Below are 17081 nucleotides of genomic sequence, written 5' to 3' on the forward strand. Positions count from 1 at the left end.
ATGCTCAAGGGGAGGTGGATGGGAGGATGAGGTAAATGGGTGGTGGGCATCAAGGAGGGCATGTGATACAATGAGCACTGGGTATTATATGCAACAGATGAATTACTGAATACATCCGAAACTAATGATGTACTATATGTTTCTTGGCTAATTGAATTTATATTAAAAAAATAAAGTTTTATGTTCACTCAGGAGAATCATGAAGTTTTTTTTAAGGTAGATGTTAAGAACACATATAGCGCTGCAGGTATGTTTGGCATTCTTAAGCAATGAGCAGACTCAGAGAAAATTAAAGAAGTTATGAAAGATTACGTAACATTAAAAGAAAGGAGCAACAGCTGTTAGAAATGGCTGCAGACAATGTCCACAATAGCCAAACTGTGGAAGGAGCCTCGGTGTCCATCAAAAGATAAATGGATAAAGAAGATGTGGTTTATGTATACAATGGAATATTCCTCAGCCATTAGAAACGACAAATACCCACCATTTGCTTCAACGTGGATGGAACTGGAAGGTATTATGCCGAGTGAAGTAAGTCAATCGGAGAAGGACAAACATTGTATGTTCTCATTCATTTGGGGAATATAAATAATAGTGAAAGGGAATATAAGAGAAGGGAGAAGAAATGTGTGGGAAATATCAGAAAGGGAGACAGAAAATAAAGACTCCTAACTCTGGGAAACGAACTAGGGGTGATGGAAGGGGAGGAGGGCGGGGGGTGGGGGTGAATGGGTGACGGGCACTGAGGGGGGCACTTGACGGGATGAGCACTGGGTGTTATTCTGTATGTTGGTAAATTGAACACCAATAAATAAATTTATTATTAAAAAAATAATAATTAAAAAAAAAAAGAAATGGCTGCAGAATCCAAAAATATCCTGGAAAGGTTACAGATCCTATCAGATAAGTGCAAAGATCTGCAAACAATGAAGTATACCTAGGACAGAAAAATAAATGAATCAGAGCAGAATGAAAAGCAGAATGCAAAGGGAGCAGAAAAAAGCAGAGAAAAGAGAAAATATATGTAATATAGGTATAAAAAAAGAGTAGGATACACTGGCTTTTAGTTGGTAGAAAGGGTGGGGGCAAAGATCCTACAACACATATGCCAGTGAACAAAACTAAGAATTTTCCATGTGTTAGCATCCCTTTGAGAAACACTACCTATATGCCATAATGTGGAAGGATGCTGAAAATATGTTAAGGTATACATATAAATAGTATGTATAGTATGCTAATAGTTACATATTTTAAAAACTATTTATATAATCATATATACATAAGTGTAGGCAGGAAGGACAGACACACAAGGAACTGGTTAAAAAACATCTACCTTTAGGGGCGCCTGGGTGGCTCAGTTGGTAAAGCATTTGCCTTCAGCTCAGGTCATGATCTCAGGGTCCTGGGTTCAAGTACCATATCAGATGTTTGTTCTCCTCCCTCTGCCCCTCCCCCTGCTTGTGCTCTCTCTCTTCCTCTCTTTCAAATAAATAAATAAAGTCTTAAAAAAAAAAAAAAAAAAAAAGACTGCCTTTTGAAAAGAAGCCAAGCAAAAGAAGTGCCAAGGATACTCCATTTGTACCATCTAAAGGCTCTCCATATGAATTACTGAATTTGTATGTCAGTGAATATGTATTATTTTTTTAAAAATTAAGATTTTAAACTGAGTTAAAACACTGGCCTATAACTTAATACCAACTTACAATTACCCTGTATTTAAGCTGTCTTAGCCAGGGAATTATCCCTGAGTAGTATAAAAATACTTCTTCCAATACCCAATGCTGTATCACAGAACCTTATTTGAACCTTGTTACTAATATGCACAAAGAATCTATTTCTACCACTGAGAATGTATCCCTCTTCATCCCTCATCACTAAGAAATTTCTGTCCAGGGCAGCCCCGGTGGCGCAGGGGTTTGGCGCCGCCTGCAGCCCAGGCCATGATCCTGGAGACCCTGGATCAAGTCCCACATCGGGCTCCCTGCATGGAGCCTGCTTCTCCGCCTCTCTCTCTCTCTGTGTGTCTCTATGAATAAATAAATAAAATCTTTTAAAAAAAAATTTCTGTCCACACTAGATATGTTCTGTCCACACTAGCACTTAATAGTTTCTGTAGGATGCCACTACAACCACTCCAGGCTCTAGAATCACCTGTGTATCCTGTGCTGTCAGGACTTCAGCGGAAACCAAAACAATCTTTACCTATCTTTTCTGCTCGTATCTGTATGTCTTCTGGCTTATCTGTAAATGTGAACTATGGCCAGCCTCTCTCATACCCTGAACTTTGCTCAAAGACTTCAACCTGGTCTGACAAGCATCAATGATACCAGTCTCATCTTCAGGACTCTCAAGACCCAAACATTCCATTTTGATATAAACTGGCCCTTGGCTGTGACCTATAATAAACACAACATTGTAATTCTGTCCCCATTTTTATTGCACCCACCTTTTCTTGACTCAATAAGGACTTCTGTTTTTCTAAAAATTCGACATGCATTTTAAGTTTCAAATTATCTTCAGTGAGACTGTTATCCTACAAAATGTTAAAACAGTATGTTTTCAGATAAATATCAAGTTTACAAAAAAGTAGGCAAGCTGTAAAATTGCGCATTTGTACTGAGTCTTTCACTAGTGTTATATAAAAATTATAGCCATCTAAAGCCAGTTATTAAAAAAATAATAATAAAATAAAGCCAGTCATTCATTTATAAACATTCTGACAATTTTTAAATTTTATTTCAAAGAATATATAAATACATTTACAAAGTAACCTGAAATCATTAGCAATAGAAGCAACTCTCTGAATTCCATAAGGGAATCAAAATACATTCCTCACTGTGGTAGAAAATCTATTTTCTATGTTTACATACATAATGTCTGTCAAATTAATCTTGAAGGCGATATACCTGTGTTTTTCAATTATGTAACTTTTAAAATTATGTCAATAAGTTAATTAATCAGCAAACAAAATTACTAAGATGCAAGTCCTTAGGATAAGTTTGTGTGAATTTGTAAAAAACACAAAATAAGCAACTACAATAATCAAAATGCTTTTTCTTGATAAAGCCAGAAGCTTTTTCTCTTAAGATCAGTTTACCTGGTATAAATTACTCAGTCTCATAATTTCATTTTCCGCATCTGTAAAAACAATGAATCTGACATTAAAATTCTTTAACTTAATAATTACCTCCTATATTAAATTCAAGAATAAAACTCAATTAAAATAAAGTATTTATAGGCACACTCAAATGGTTCATAGTGAAATGTATTTTTGGTATTTTATATTTCTATTTGACTGTATCAAAGAAACCATAATATAAATACCAGTTAGGAGCTCCATTAAAATGCAATCTTGTGGAACAGTAGAAGAAAGAATTAGAATCATATTCTGGATGAGTCATAAGTTATTGCATTGATAAGAACATTAATAACAATGTTTCAAATTAGCTTATTAGTTTGCATAGCAGGACACAGGAAAAGGACTGAGATTGGGGGGAAATGGTTAAAAACAAAAAAATGTATTTATACCACAATGATACAACAATCTCTCAATTCTTTAAAGTGACTCAGACATGACAACAGGTAAAAAGACCATTCAAACTGGTATTACAGATAGATCCCCATACAGAAGTGGTTCTAGAAGAACACAAAGAATACCCTGAGTTCAGCTGAAATAATTCATTCAATGTTCATTGAGATGATACTGAGCATTTACTGAGATCAGTTAGTTGCTAAACAAGATGAAAACATTTAGTCCTTGCTTGCTCTGAAGGAGCTTTCAATTCAGTCAATACATGACTATAGTACAGTATGATTCAGGGAGCACAAACTGCCACTAGAGCAAAAAGGGCAGACACCTACTCCAGACGGTTGGGGGTGGGGGGAGGAGTTGCGGGGTTGCTAAGGAGGGCCAGGAGAGCCACAGCATAGGCACCTCCCAGTAGATACAATGCCTGCAATGAATCATAATACACTCAAGAGTTAGCAGAGAGAAACACAGACAGAAAAGCAAACACAAAGATGACAGAGCTAACAGTCTTCACTGGCTTAAAGAGCTATATAAGAAAGTACAGCGGCTAAGGCTTATTAGCATATTAGGAGAATGGGGAGAATTGAAACTGAAGAGGGAACCAGGGACCCGACCATGAAAGACATTACATGTCCACTGAAGAAGTTTAGTCTTTATCCAGAAGTTCACAGGGAGCCACAAAGTACTACAATTGGGGGAGTTAAACCTGTTTGGTGTTTCCGAAAAACCTATCTGGCTACAGATAGGGGGAAAAAAAAAAAACTGGACTGAAGGAATCACGGAGATCAGAGAATAAATAACAGCTAACACTTTTATAATGCTTACTATGAGATGGCCCCTGTTCTAAAGAGAACTCTGCAGCTAGTAGCTCACAAAATCCCCATTACTACTACTCCAACTATGAAGAAGATAGTAGTAGTATCCTGACCACAGGGATGGAAAAACTAAAGCATAGAGATGTTAATTAACTTGCCCAAAGTCAGCTAATTAGTGATGGAGCTGGATTCAGTTATGTTTTTAACCACTATGCAATTTAGCTCCATCTAGAAACAGCTATAGTTAACCAGGCAAAAGAAAACATGATTGGCTGAAGTTACTCAGTGGCAGTGAAAAGGGGAAAAAGAAGAAGGACTAGGGAGAGAGGTTTGTTTTTAAAGCAAATAAACCCATGAGTCATCCAATATGTTAAATAAATGGAAACATTAATTTTGAAAAGAGCAGAGTTAATTGGAAGTCAAATGAGAAAAAAGTCTAGAACACCAGTGAACAGCCTTCTCTTTGCCTTCATGGCAGCTCCCAGGACTGAGGCCCTTCTGAGAAACTTTAGAGTTCCTCCGGGGCATAATCCTAAAATATTACTAAACCAGAGAAGCTAAGGAAAATAGAACCTACAGGACATGCTAGTGATGATTTCAAATTCTCTGTTTTGGCAGACTGGTAAATCACCAAGGTGAGGAGAGGGAGAGGAGGAGGAGGAGGACATGGTGAATTTGAACCTGAGTTTATAGAGTTGGCCATCCAGATCAGGAGCTCATGATAAACAACTAAGCAAGGAATACAGATTGGGGGCAGTGAAGGGTGGGAGGGGAACACAAAACACAAGGGCTAAAAACCTTTAGAGCAGCAGTTCATAAAGTGAGAGTTTATATTGTGAGAAGACAAAGTGCAAAATAAAATAGATCTTCACAGCTAAGAGCTCCCATTAAGTTTTCCTGGCATGAAAGGACACTGATGTTTGACCTATTACATTTAATAACTTACTTTTTCTAACACATAACACAGGTAAGTAAATAACACTTTTGAGTATGGAAAATGGTGAAAGACCTACGGTTCTTACCAGTCTCATGTCTGCTTAGATACAGGACATCATTTTAAAAGGTAATACAGAATTTTGAAAAAGGGAGGCTGCATTCCCTAAGTGGAGGGTCTGGAACCTAGAGTTGCAGAAAGTATCTGGCTCTATGCAGACTAACAGAACCATACCTCCTCCCAATAAATAGCTACATATACATTTCTCAGAAATCTACAAGGCCTCTTAATCAATGAGTTCCATGTAAGTACTTAAAGGATGAGGAAGGGGAGCTGAGAGACAGCCAGCCAACAATGAGGCCTTTTTAACAGAAAATTCCTATTTGTGATCCATTAATTAGGGCACTGAATCCTAAACCAAACAATTATATTCAAATTCTACACAAATATATGAATACTCCATCTCCGTAAAGTACTCAGGTTGTCTCTAAAAACTAGTATGCAGTAACACACCAATCATAAATAAGGTCCAAACATTTTATACCAGACAGTGCTTGCTGCAGTTTGAGCACTTCCTCTTCCACTGATGTACTCTGTGGAAGGATTCTTTCTTTTTCTGTCACAGTATCACCTTGCTTCTCAGCATCATGCTGCAATTTACATTCCAGTTTCAAGCTTTCACATTGTTCTGTTATTTGTCTGTTTTCAACATTTAGGCATTCTTTCTCCTTCCTCAAAACATCTCTGTCATTTTCTGCAGAAGACAATTTTTTATCTATGTCTTTTATTTTATCCTCAAGTTCTTCAATTTTTTTTATAGATGCTACTTTTTCAGTTTGTAGATTCTGAATAGTTTTTTGCATCTCATGGATTTTTGAGTGATCAGGTATTACAATTCCTGAGCCACCTAGAACATAAACAGAAAACCAAGGACAGCAAATGTCAACTACTGAAAGACAAATAGCTTGCTATATATACAACTAAGAGATTTAACAGACTTGAGAACTTGAAAATCTTAACAACAATGAGATATCATTACACTCCTATTAAAATGGTCAAAATTCAGAATACTGACACCACCAAATGCTGGCGAGGATGTGGAGTAACAAGAATTCTCATTCACTGGTGGCAGGAGTACAAAATAGTAGAGCTTCTTTTGGAAGACAGTTCAGCAGTCTCTAACAAAACACATCCTAGCCGTATGATCAGCAATTGCACTCCCTGGTATTTACTCAAAGGAACTGAAAACTCTTATCCACATGGAAACCTGAACGATGTTTATAGCCGTTTTACTCCTAACTGCCAAAACTTGGTAGCAAAGATTGTCCTTCAGCAGGTGAATGGATAAACTGTGGTATCTCTCAGAAATGGAATACTATTCAGCATTAAAAAGAATTGAGGTGTCTGTCAAGCCATGAAAAAAAACATGGAGGAAACTCAAATGCACATTACTAAGTGAAAGAAATCAATCTGAAATCATCTATACTGTATGATTCCAACTACGTGACATTCTGGAAAAGGCAAAACTATAGAGACAATAACAAGATTGGGAGGGAGGGGGTGAGTAGGGCAGAGCATTAAGGATTTTTAGAGCACTGGAACTATTCTGTTTAATGATGAATCTGTGTCCTATGTTTGTCCAAATCCAGAGAATGTACAACACCAAGAATGAACCCAAAAGTACACTACACACTCTGAGTGACCATGATCTGTCAATGTAGGTTCATCTTTGGTAAAAAAATGTACCATTCTGATGAATGATGGTATGATAGTGGGGTGGCTATGCATGGGTCAGGGCAGGGGTATATGGGAAATCTCTGTACTTCCTTTTCAGTTTTGTTATAAAAAGAGTCTTTTAAAAAGTTATCAACATAAAGCTTTTGTTAGATTTTTTTTTAAGTAATCTCTACCCTCAATGTGGGGCTCAAACTCATGACCTCAAGATCAAGAGTTACACACCCCACAGACTGAGCCAGCCAGGCACCCCCATTTTAAAATAAATACTTGAGGAAAAATATTATTTGAATCAACTACTAAAAGACCTCTGTATATGAGTCTGAAAGAAGTGAAAATATTTCTAATCATTTATTGCCAAAGTATCATCACCCAGCAATGCAAAGAAATCTGTATATTGTTAACTCTTTGCCACAAAGGCAAAAGGACCTTTCCATTTCTGCATAATCTTGCAACAATGATCCCACTACAAATTTCAAGCAGATGAACAGAACTAGTCATCCACCCATTATTTAAAACAGAGTCTAATTTTACATCCGTGTCTTGGTCTTACAGTAGTACTAGGCTTGTCATTTAATTATGTCATCTAATACGTTAAGTTAATAAAACCACCTTGTTCTAACAGATTTTCCAGTTCTTCAATTCGTTCTTCATAGTCACGTAATTCTTCTCGATGCCGACGACTTATATCTGTCAACTTCTGTTGATGTGCATTCTGCAACACTGACATTTCATGTTGATGGTCATCGATTTCCTGACTTCGAATCTGTTTGAGTTCCTTAAAAAATAAAAACCAAGTTAACAACATTTGTAATCAATGATATACCTAAGCTATTTCATCGTTGTGCAAAAATAATTCTCTGAACACGCTAAGGCTGGAAAGAATTTAAACACAGGACCTAAATCCTGACAATTCTGAAAAACTCTCTCGTTTCTTGGGTCTGAAAAATGGTTTTTCTCTTTTAATGAGAGAATACCAGCAAGAAAAAAAATGAAACAAAAGATGAGCAAAAATATCTTGCTATCCAACATGAGACCACCAGTCTCTCTCCCAGGAATCTGGATCTTGAGCTTAGTCCTTCAAAAAGGGAAACTGGTTGGACCACAAACATTGTGATAGCTGCTTCGAGAAGTCTGTCCACTGTGTCTTGCTATCTAGATCCCTGTTGCTATTTTCATTCCTGTCCTTTCCAAGACCAAAATGCTTAATTCTTCCTTCGATCTTGGGGAGAGACTATTGGGTCCTTTCAGTAAATCCTCTTTCACTTTACTTAGCCAGAGAAGGTTTTTGTTGCTCATAACCAGGAATTGTAATCAATAAATTAGCTTTTGTTTCCTGAGAAGACAAGTTATTCTTTAATCCTGTACACTTACTTAGATGCCAGCACTTGGCAGGCAGCTTAACAATTAAACTATAAAATGATCCTACAAGGAACAGCCTGGGTGGCTGAGCGGTTTCGCGCCACCTTCAGCCCAGGGCCTGATCCTGGAGTCCCGGGATCGAGTCCCGCATCAGGCTCCCTGCATGGAGCCTGCTTCTCCCTCTGCCGGTGTCTCTGCCTCACTCTCTCTCTGTGTCTCTCATGAGTGAATAAATAAAAAATCTTAAAAAAAAAAAAATGATCCTACAAGGAAGGTATTATGAAATCTACTTTACTAATGATAAAGCCAAAGCTTGGAAAGATTAAGTAATTTGCTCAAAGCAGAACAGCTGGTAATAGCAGAGTCAGGATTCAAACACAAGTCTGACTTTGGAACCCAGTTATGTTAGTATTGTAATAATAATAAAACCAAAAACTAAAAATTCTATACCTGATAATATGTTTTTTAAGATTTTATTTATTTGAGAAAGGGTGAGCATGTGCACTTAAGAGCACAAGTAGACTGATTGGGGGAGGGTAGAGGGAGGGAGAAACAGACACTCTGCTGAGCAGGGAGCCCAAATTAGGCTTCGATCAAGGACCCTGGGATCATGACCTAAGCTGAAGGTAGACATTTAACAAACTGAGTCACTCAGGTGCCCCATACACTTGATCATAATTTGTACACTAAAAACAATTCATTGCTACATGATAAAACTTGTAATCAAGATTTTTCTTAAAATAATTGACATACAGTAGCAAAATTCTACCATTAAAGGAAAATAGCTATTTACAATGAATAGTATTAGCATTTTATTTTCTCAATATCGTTTAACACTAAACCCTGAAATTTTAGCAACCCTGGAGTTGTTTTAATGAAAACCATATTGGGGAGCCTGTGTGGCTCAGTTAAGTAACTGAGTCTTGATTTTGGCTCAGGTCATGATCTCAGGGTCACAGGATTGAGTCCCACACTGGGTTCTGTGCTCAATGTGGAGTCTGCTTTAGATTCTCTCTCCCTCTCCCTCCCATTCTTATAAACAAAATCTTAAAAAAAAAAAAAAAAGACAATTTTACAAGATGCAGTAGCAAGTAGAAACTAAGGAAATATAAACTACTAAAAAAAACAAAAACAAATGTTCAAAACCAAATGATTTTGGAAACAGACATTTTTATATACCTTGCTGTTATAAAAGATGAAAATACAAAATGATAAAAACAATCATAATCTATATAGTTTTATAATTGAGCCTTCTGTCACACTTCTACTTTAATAAGCAAAATTTTAGATGTGTAATAGCCATTGTTCCAACAACCTTACCTTAATGATACTTTGTAGTTTACAGATTTCACTTTGATCAGAGCTATTTGATCCTTGTGCTTTAGAAGTCTAGATCAGAACAGAATTAGAAAATAATTGTATTGGTTTTCTTGTAAAAGAGAAGGTCACAAATTTTATTAAAAAATATTCTTCAAGGGCAGCCCGGGTAGCTCAGTGGTTTAGTGCTGCCTTCAGCCCAGGGCATGATCCTGGAGATCCGGGATCGAGTCCGTCGGGCTCCCTGCATGGAGCCTGCTTCTCCCTCTGCCTGTGTCTCTACCCCGCTCCCCCGCTCCCCCCACCCCCCCCACCGTGTGTGTTTTTCATGAATAAATAAAATCTTTAAAAAATAAAAATATTCTTCAAAAAAGGGGCGTTTTTCAGACAAATTCTGATTAAAAAGAATGCCGAGTACCTTTTAAAATACAACAAATAAAAGATAATTTTCAAGGGATGTCTGGGTTCAGCTGGTTAAACGTTCAACTCTTGATTTTAACTCAGGTCATAATCTCAGGGTTGTGAGATCAAGCCCGAAATTGGGCTCCTCACTGAACATGGATCCTGCTTGAGATTCTCTCTCTCCCTCTTCCCCTGACCCTCCCCCCAACTCTCTCTTTCTAAAAAAAAGACACAAACATAATTTTCAAGTGTTTGTTAATTACAGAGACACTCTCACAAAATAACCAACGTTAAGAAGGAAAACAGAGAATATTTTACTTCGCTTAACAAAATGTAAATTTGATGAAAATGAAACAGCTTCCTAAAAGGAAAATTTCTAAAATGCCAACTACCCAACATTAATTCTAGTAATAACCACGTAAAAATCTTTTTTAAATGATTTTACCCAGAAGATCTCTACCTCAATACAAAATAATCTTTGGTTTGACAATTAAACTTTTGGATTCTTCTCTTCACATTCAAAGCTGAATGTTGTCTATTTATTTTTATTAACATTTACTATATAGCGTGTTAAGGAACCAAAAGCTGCTCTTGAGATCAAAAGAGGGACACAATATACTAGAAAGAACACAAGATTTGGAGTCAAAAGATGCCTATTTGAATTACAACTTCATGACTGAGATAGTAAATATATTAAACTTACAGTAATTGTATTAAACTGTAAAAGAGGTAATAAATACCTCATAGTTATGAAGATTAAAATATATTAGGATAACATATTTAGAAATGTCTTGTAAAATATAACACAAATAAGTTTTACTATGGCTTGCTAAAAACTTAAGTCCCCTGAAAGATCCCAATTATGCCTTTTCTACCTAGAGTATATCCTATTATAGGTCTATAATATAGTAAATATTCAAGATATGTTTAAATACACTTACCAAAAATACATCTCTTCCCTATAAAATCTTATCCTAGGCAATGTTTCTTAAAATGTGTATCAGAATCACCTGGGATATTTACTTATTTGAATGCAATTTCCAAGGCCCTAAAATAGGCTATAAAATCCTAATCTCTAAAGGTAGGATAGAAAATCTACAATTTGACAGTAGTTAAAGAACTATTACATTTTTAGATATAAGATGGACAAAGTGATCATTCCATGTATTTTGGGTACTGGGAATCTCTAGCAACTTGGGAAGCAAAAGGTAATTTTAATTAGCAGGGTTTTTCCTTTATATAACTAGATCACACTCACAAAAAGAAAATAATTTCTTTACTTATATACTTTTTCTCTACACTGATGAAATTAAATCCAAATGTACAATATTCCAGTTTCCTTTGGGTCTCATGTAGACAGACGTCTCAATAGTATATAGAATCTGATATATAAGATGAAAAATGTTCCTTGAGGGGTCCCTGGGTGGCTCAGTCAGTTAAGTGTCTGCCTTTGGCTTGGGTCATTATCCCAAGGTCCTGGGATCAAGCCCTACATCTAGCTCTCTGCTCTGCGGGGAGCCTGATTCTCCCTCTGTCTGCTGCTCCCCTGCATACGCACATGTGCGCTCTGTCAAATAAAATATTTTAAAAAAAGACAAAGTGTTCCTTGAAAGAAAGTTTATAGCAAATAAACCAAATAGCAAGGATTTAATTTCTAATGCACAAAATACAGAATAGTTTGCTTAATGTATTGGATAATATGAATGATCAGATTTTTATCATATACATAATTAATGAGAAGAGGAACCTCAGAGAACATCCACACAAGTAGTTTCCAATCTGGGGTCTTGGATCCCTGGAGTTGCCATCAAAGAAGCCTCAAGCAATGGAATATTACTCAGCCATTAGAAATGACAAATACCCACCATTTGCTTCGACATGGATGGAACTAGAGGGTATTATGCTGAGTGAAATAAGTCAATCGGAGAAGGACAAACATTATATGGTCTCATTCATTTGGGGAATATAAATAATAGTGAAAGGGAATAGAGGGGAAGGGAGAAGAAATGGGTAGGAAATATCAGAAAGGGAGACAGAACATGGAAGACTCCTAACTCTGGGAAACGAACTAGGTAGGGGTGGTGGAAGGGGAGGAGGGTGGGGGGTGGGGGTGACTGGGTGGCAGGCACTGGGACACTTGACGGGATGAGCACTGGGTGTTATTCTGTATGTTGGTAAATTGAACACCAATAAAAAATAAATTTATTATTATTTAAAAAAAAAAAGAGAAGCCTCAGAGACTCCAGGGGAAAAGATGCTAGCTCAATCATAGCAACTCCATTTTTATCTCTTTTAAGTCCTGGACTTGTAATTTTTTATTTTATTTTAAAATATGGTTCTGTTGCTCTCAATTTTTTTGAAAATTTCTCCCAAATATTCTATAGAGGGGGAAACGGAGACTGAGAGAGAAAGATGACCTGACCAAAAACCACTCAGAAAATCACTGGCAGAATTAGAATACAGATCTTCAATTTCCTAGTCCAGGGTTCTCTCTGATACCAAAAGTTGTACATATAGAACCACTATTTTTTCCTAATAGTTTTCAAAGACTCATGTCAATTTTACCTACCTGAGCAATATGCCTCCAATGGCCAACCTCAGACTCAAGTCTTGAAACTTCATTTGATAATCTGTTTATTTCTTGTTGTGATGAAATTATGTCACTGAAGTCCATGTCATCGTCATGGAAAGCTGAAGCATGATGACTGACAGAATAGCTGAACGGAGATGATGCCAGGGCTGCTGGTACGCTGCTAGCTCCTGAATGTGCAGACTGAGCAGCTGACTGCAGCTTCAGCAACTGATCCTGCAGTGCAATCTGTCTTGCTTTAAGATGGCTGATTTCTACCTACACATTTACAATCTGTATTTTAGAGAAGGCACTTTAAAATAACCATCCTGACCTCTTTCTAGACTGTTATAATAATTTGTTTAAAATTATCCAATGATGGTAACTCTATCAGCTGAATCCAAGGCTTCTGTAAGACCCCCAACCATAACATTTTTATTAAAAAACCAAACATGATTGATTACTAGTTAAAACAAAGATAATGGTTCAAATAGCAAAAAGGTCAGAACATCTCGCTCCTATGTTAACTAAGCCAACAAAATTCTCAGTTAAACTTGGGTTTACTACATTCTAAGGTGTCAAGTACTATAGGCAATTTCAAGGGTTCTATTTGTATTATTCAACTGTAAGTGATAGGAAAATGAAAGCTGCAGGAGTCTATGTATTAGCAAGTTTCTTTGGAGCATATGTTGGCATAGTCTTATGTTACTGATTTTAAGTCTACATATGGAATTTAGGCTTAAAATGCACCATGAATCAGGGGTTGCTTTATACTAATCTGTATAACTGAAGAAATGCTTTATTAATCCATTCTTAGATAACACAGTGAGCCTGTGGTTATTATTACCAGCCTTTGAGTCTTAGAAAGAAATCATATAATGAAAGAGGCCTTGGCTTTAGCCTTGGCAAAAAGGAGCCAGTGAAAATATGACTTTACTCAGGGAAATAATAAAATAAAAATTCCAAAACCCGGGCAGCCCCGGTGGCGCAGCGGTTTAGCGCCGCCTGCAGCCTGGGGTATGATCCTGGAGATCCAGGATCGAGTCCCACATCCGGCTCCTTGCATGGAGCCTGCTTCTCCCTCTGCCTGTGTCTCTGTCTCTCTCTCTCTCTGTGTTTCTCATGAATAAATACATAAAAAATCTTAAAAAAAAAAAAAAATTCCAAAACCCTTAGTAAAGTTTTGACTAAGGACTGGCAATACTAACTCATTGTCCAGAAGAAATTATGAACATAGGTATGGCATATTACCATAAAATCATACCTATTCTGAAAGATTACTCGAAATATAAAAGTGAATAAGCTAAGGAGAATTGAGATAAGCTTCCCATAAAATACCTACTCCAGACGATATCCTGCCACAACGGAAAAGAATATGATATTGGGAGTCAACCAACCACTATACATATACATATAAAGCCAAGCAATTAAACAAAAACCAAGCACAATTATGTCAAGTGTCATAACAAACAGGTTTCTCATATCAGAGCTCCTTTTCTAAAAGAAATTTGTATCAGTGCACACCTTTCATTCATTTGCCCATTAATGATGAAAGGTAAATTGCATCTTTGGGGAATATGAATATCACAACAAGGGTAGAAAACAGATCTTAAGTATATTTATAAATTATCTTTCATTCTAGTAAAAAGCACTGAAATCGGGGATCCCTGGGTGGCTCAGCGGTTTAGTGCCTGCCTTCGGCCCAGGGCATGATCCTGGAATCCCAGGATTGAGTCCCACATCAGGCTCCCTGCATGGAGCCTGCTTCTCCCTCTGCCTGCCCCTCTCTCTCTATCTCTCTCTATGTCTCTCATGAATAAATAAATAAAATCTTTAAAGAAAAAAAAAAAAAGCACTGAAATCCACAATTTTTTTCAAGTGTAGCTTTAATACAAAGAAAGTTCTCATTATAAAATTGGTATCTATATCATTATAGAGTTAAAAAAAATGCGAGCTCTAATAACAAAGAGGTATTTCTACACTAAAATGCTTAATTTGCCCTCTAATATCAATAGTTAAGTAGAAAATAAAATGCCAGATTTTCCACAGCAGTGTTTTCAATTAGTATGTAAACATCAGAATTACCTATGGAGTTCCTGGAAAATACCAATACCATGGCCCCTTCCCAGTACACCAAAATCAGAATCTCCTAAAGGACATAAACATATTTTTTTTAAGGTGTCACGGATGATTCAGCTGTAAATCCCTAGTTGGGAACTACTGCTCTATTGCAATATTTACAAGTCAGTGTTGCTCAAAGTGTGGTTTATGGACTGAAGGCATGAATGTTTTATTACCAGTCCATGACAAGTACAGAAGTTTAAAGAGTAAGGCTTAATAGTCTTTTAAAGCAATTTGACAGAGAAATTTTATAATCTGTTAAATCTTTTTAAAAAGTGGGCTTTGGGATCCCTGGGTGGCGCAGCGGTTTGGCGCCTGCCTTTGGCCCAGGGCGCGATCCTGGAGACCCGGGATCGAATCCCACATCGGGCTCCCTGCATGGAGCCTGCTTCTCCCTCTGCCTATGTCTCTGCCTCTCAATCTCTCTCTGTGTGACTATCATGAATAAATAAATAAAATCTTTAAAAAAAAAAAAAAAAAAAAAAAAAAAGTGGGCTTTGAGGGGCACTTGAGTGGCTCCGTTGGTTGGGTGTCTGTCTTCGGCACGGGTCATGATCCCACGGTCCTGCAATGGAGCCCTGCATCAGGCTCCCTGCTCAGGGGGAGCCTGCTTCTCCCTCTCCCTTTGACCCAACCCCCTCCACTCATGGTCTCTCATTTGCTCGCTTTGCCCTCAAATAAATAATCTTAAAAAAAAAAAAAAAAGTGGGCTTTTAGCTTTACCTTGAACTTGTAATCTTCCTTTTTTATATTAATTTTATTTTTGTAGTAATTTATTATATTTTATGAAATCAATTCCTTACAGATTGGAAACTTAAGTTTAAGTGTTTATCTTTACTGTGGCTTACTTTTATTTTTCATTTTAGTATGTTACTAAAGGAACTAAAAAAAAAATCAGTGCATCTAAACTTTATTTATTTATTTGCATCTAAATTTTAAAAACTCATATATGAGGGTGCCTGGGTGGCTCAGTTCGTTAGGCATCCAAGTCTTGGTTTCAGTTCAGGTCATGACTTCAGGGGTGTGAGTTTGAGCATGGCTTCAGGCCCTGCACTCAGCTCTGAATCTGCTTGAGATTCTGTCTCTTCCTCTCATCTGCCCCTCCCTGCTCTCGTGCCTGCACATCCACTCTCTCTCTAGAATAAAGAAATCTTTTCACTTGATCTGAGCCAAAAGGCCAAGAAGCAATAAAAATAAATAAATCTTAAAAAACTCATATAAGAAGTTATTATGTTAGAAATGAATATTTAATCAACAAACTGAAGAAAACCCAAATGATCTGGATAATTAAACAAGAAATAGTTTAATTCAATAGAACTATTTACTGAATTCCATTTATGTACTAAACACTGAAGAGAATTCACAGAATGAAACATGGACACAGGGGCAGCCTGGGTGGCTCAGCGATTTACTGCCGCCTTCTGCCCAGGGCGTGATCCTGGAGTCCCGGGATCAAGTCCCAGGCAGGCTCCCTGCATGGAGCCTGCTTCTCCCTCTGCCTCTGTCTCTGCCTCTTCTCTTTCTGTGTCTCTCATGAATAAATAAATAAAATCTTAAAAAAAAAAAAAAAGAGAGAAACATGGACACAGTCTGTATTTTAAGGATAAGTTACATTGTATCTATTACCAGCACCACAGAGAGATAAGTCTATTTCAAAATAAACATTTCTAACAAATTAAAGGGGAAAAATATTTGCAGAACAATGTAAGTCAACTCAACAGACTTGATATTCTGTTTTTCCATGGACATCAAATAAATGCCAATTCAATACACATTAACACGGTAGTCAAAATCATTTTTTAAAAATGTCAGGGTGGGGAAGCCTGGGTGGCACAGCGGAGAACTGCCTGCCTTTGGCCCAGGGCGTGATCCTGGAGTCCCGAGATCGATTCCCAGATCAGGTTCCCTGCATGGAGCCTGCCCCTCTCTCTCTCTCTCTCTCTCTCTCTGTCTCTCATGAATAAATAAATAAATCTTAAAAAAAAAAAAAAAAAGTCAGGGTGTTGGGGTGGGTCAGTTAAGCAGCTGCCTTCAGCTTAGGTTACAGCTGCCCGTCAGGCTCCCTGCAAACCAGGAGTCTGCTTCTCCCTTTCCCTCTGCCCCTCCCTGCTTGTGTTCTTTCACTCGCTCTCTCTCAAATAAAATCTTTAAACAAAAAAAATGAAATGTCATTAGCAATAATTACACTGATTCACAATTTTAAGTAAATAGAGTAGAAATTAGGTTTCATAAAATCAGAAATTATAAGTAAAAGATACGTGAAGATATTTTATTAAAAGTTTTCCTCTTTTGGAAGGT

At 37.1% G+C, this 17081-nt stretch overlaps 1 protein-coding gene across 3 annotated transcripts in view; it reads right to left on the reverse strand.

Moving 5' to 3' along the window:
* The window catches only part of TRIP11 (thyroid hormone receptor interactor 11), a 70172-nt gene that overhangs the window by 41708 nt on the left and 11383 nt on the right, over window positions 1-17081 (reverse strand). For all 3 annotated transcript variants that reach the window (XM_025467814.3, XM_025467813.3, XM_025467816.3), the window contains exons 4-9: window positions 12663-12941; window positions 9695-9763; window positions 7625-7790; window positions 5823-6185; window positions 3098-3138; window positions 2447-2533 (exon numbers count right to left, since the gene is read on the reverse strand). In XM_025467814.3, coding sequence (XP_025323599.1) covers window positions 2447-2533; window positions 3098-3138; window positions 5823-6185; window positions 7625-7790; window positions 9695-9763; window positions 12663-12941 — 1005 coding nt within the window. The remainder of the gene's footprint in view (window positions 1-2446; window positions 2534-3097; window positions 3139-5822; window positions 6186-7624; window positions 7791-9694; window positions 9764-12662; window positions 12942-17081) is intronic.

The sequence above is a fragment of the Canis lupus genome, chromosome 8 (assembly GCF_003254725.2).
Source record: "Canis lupus dingo isolate Sandy chromosome 8, ASM325472v2, whole genome shotgun sequence".
NCBI lineage: Eukaryota > Metazoa > Chordata > Mammalia > Carnivora > Canidae > Canis > Canis lupus.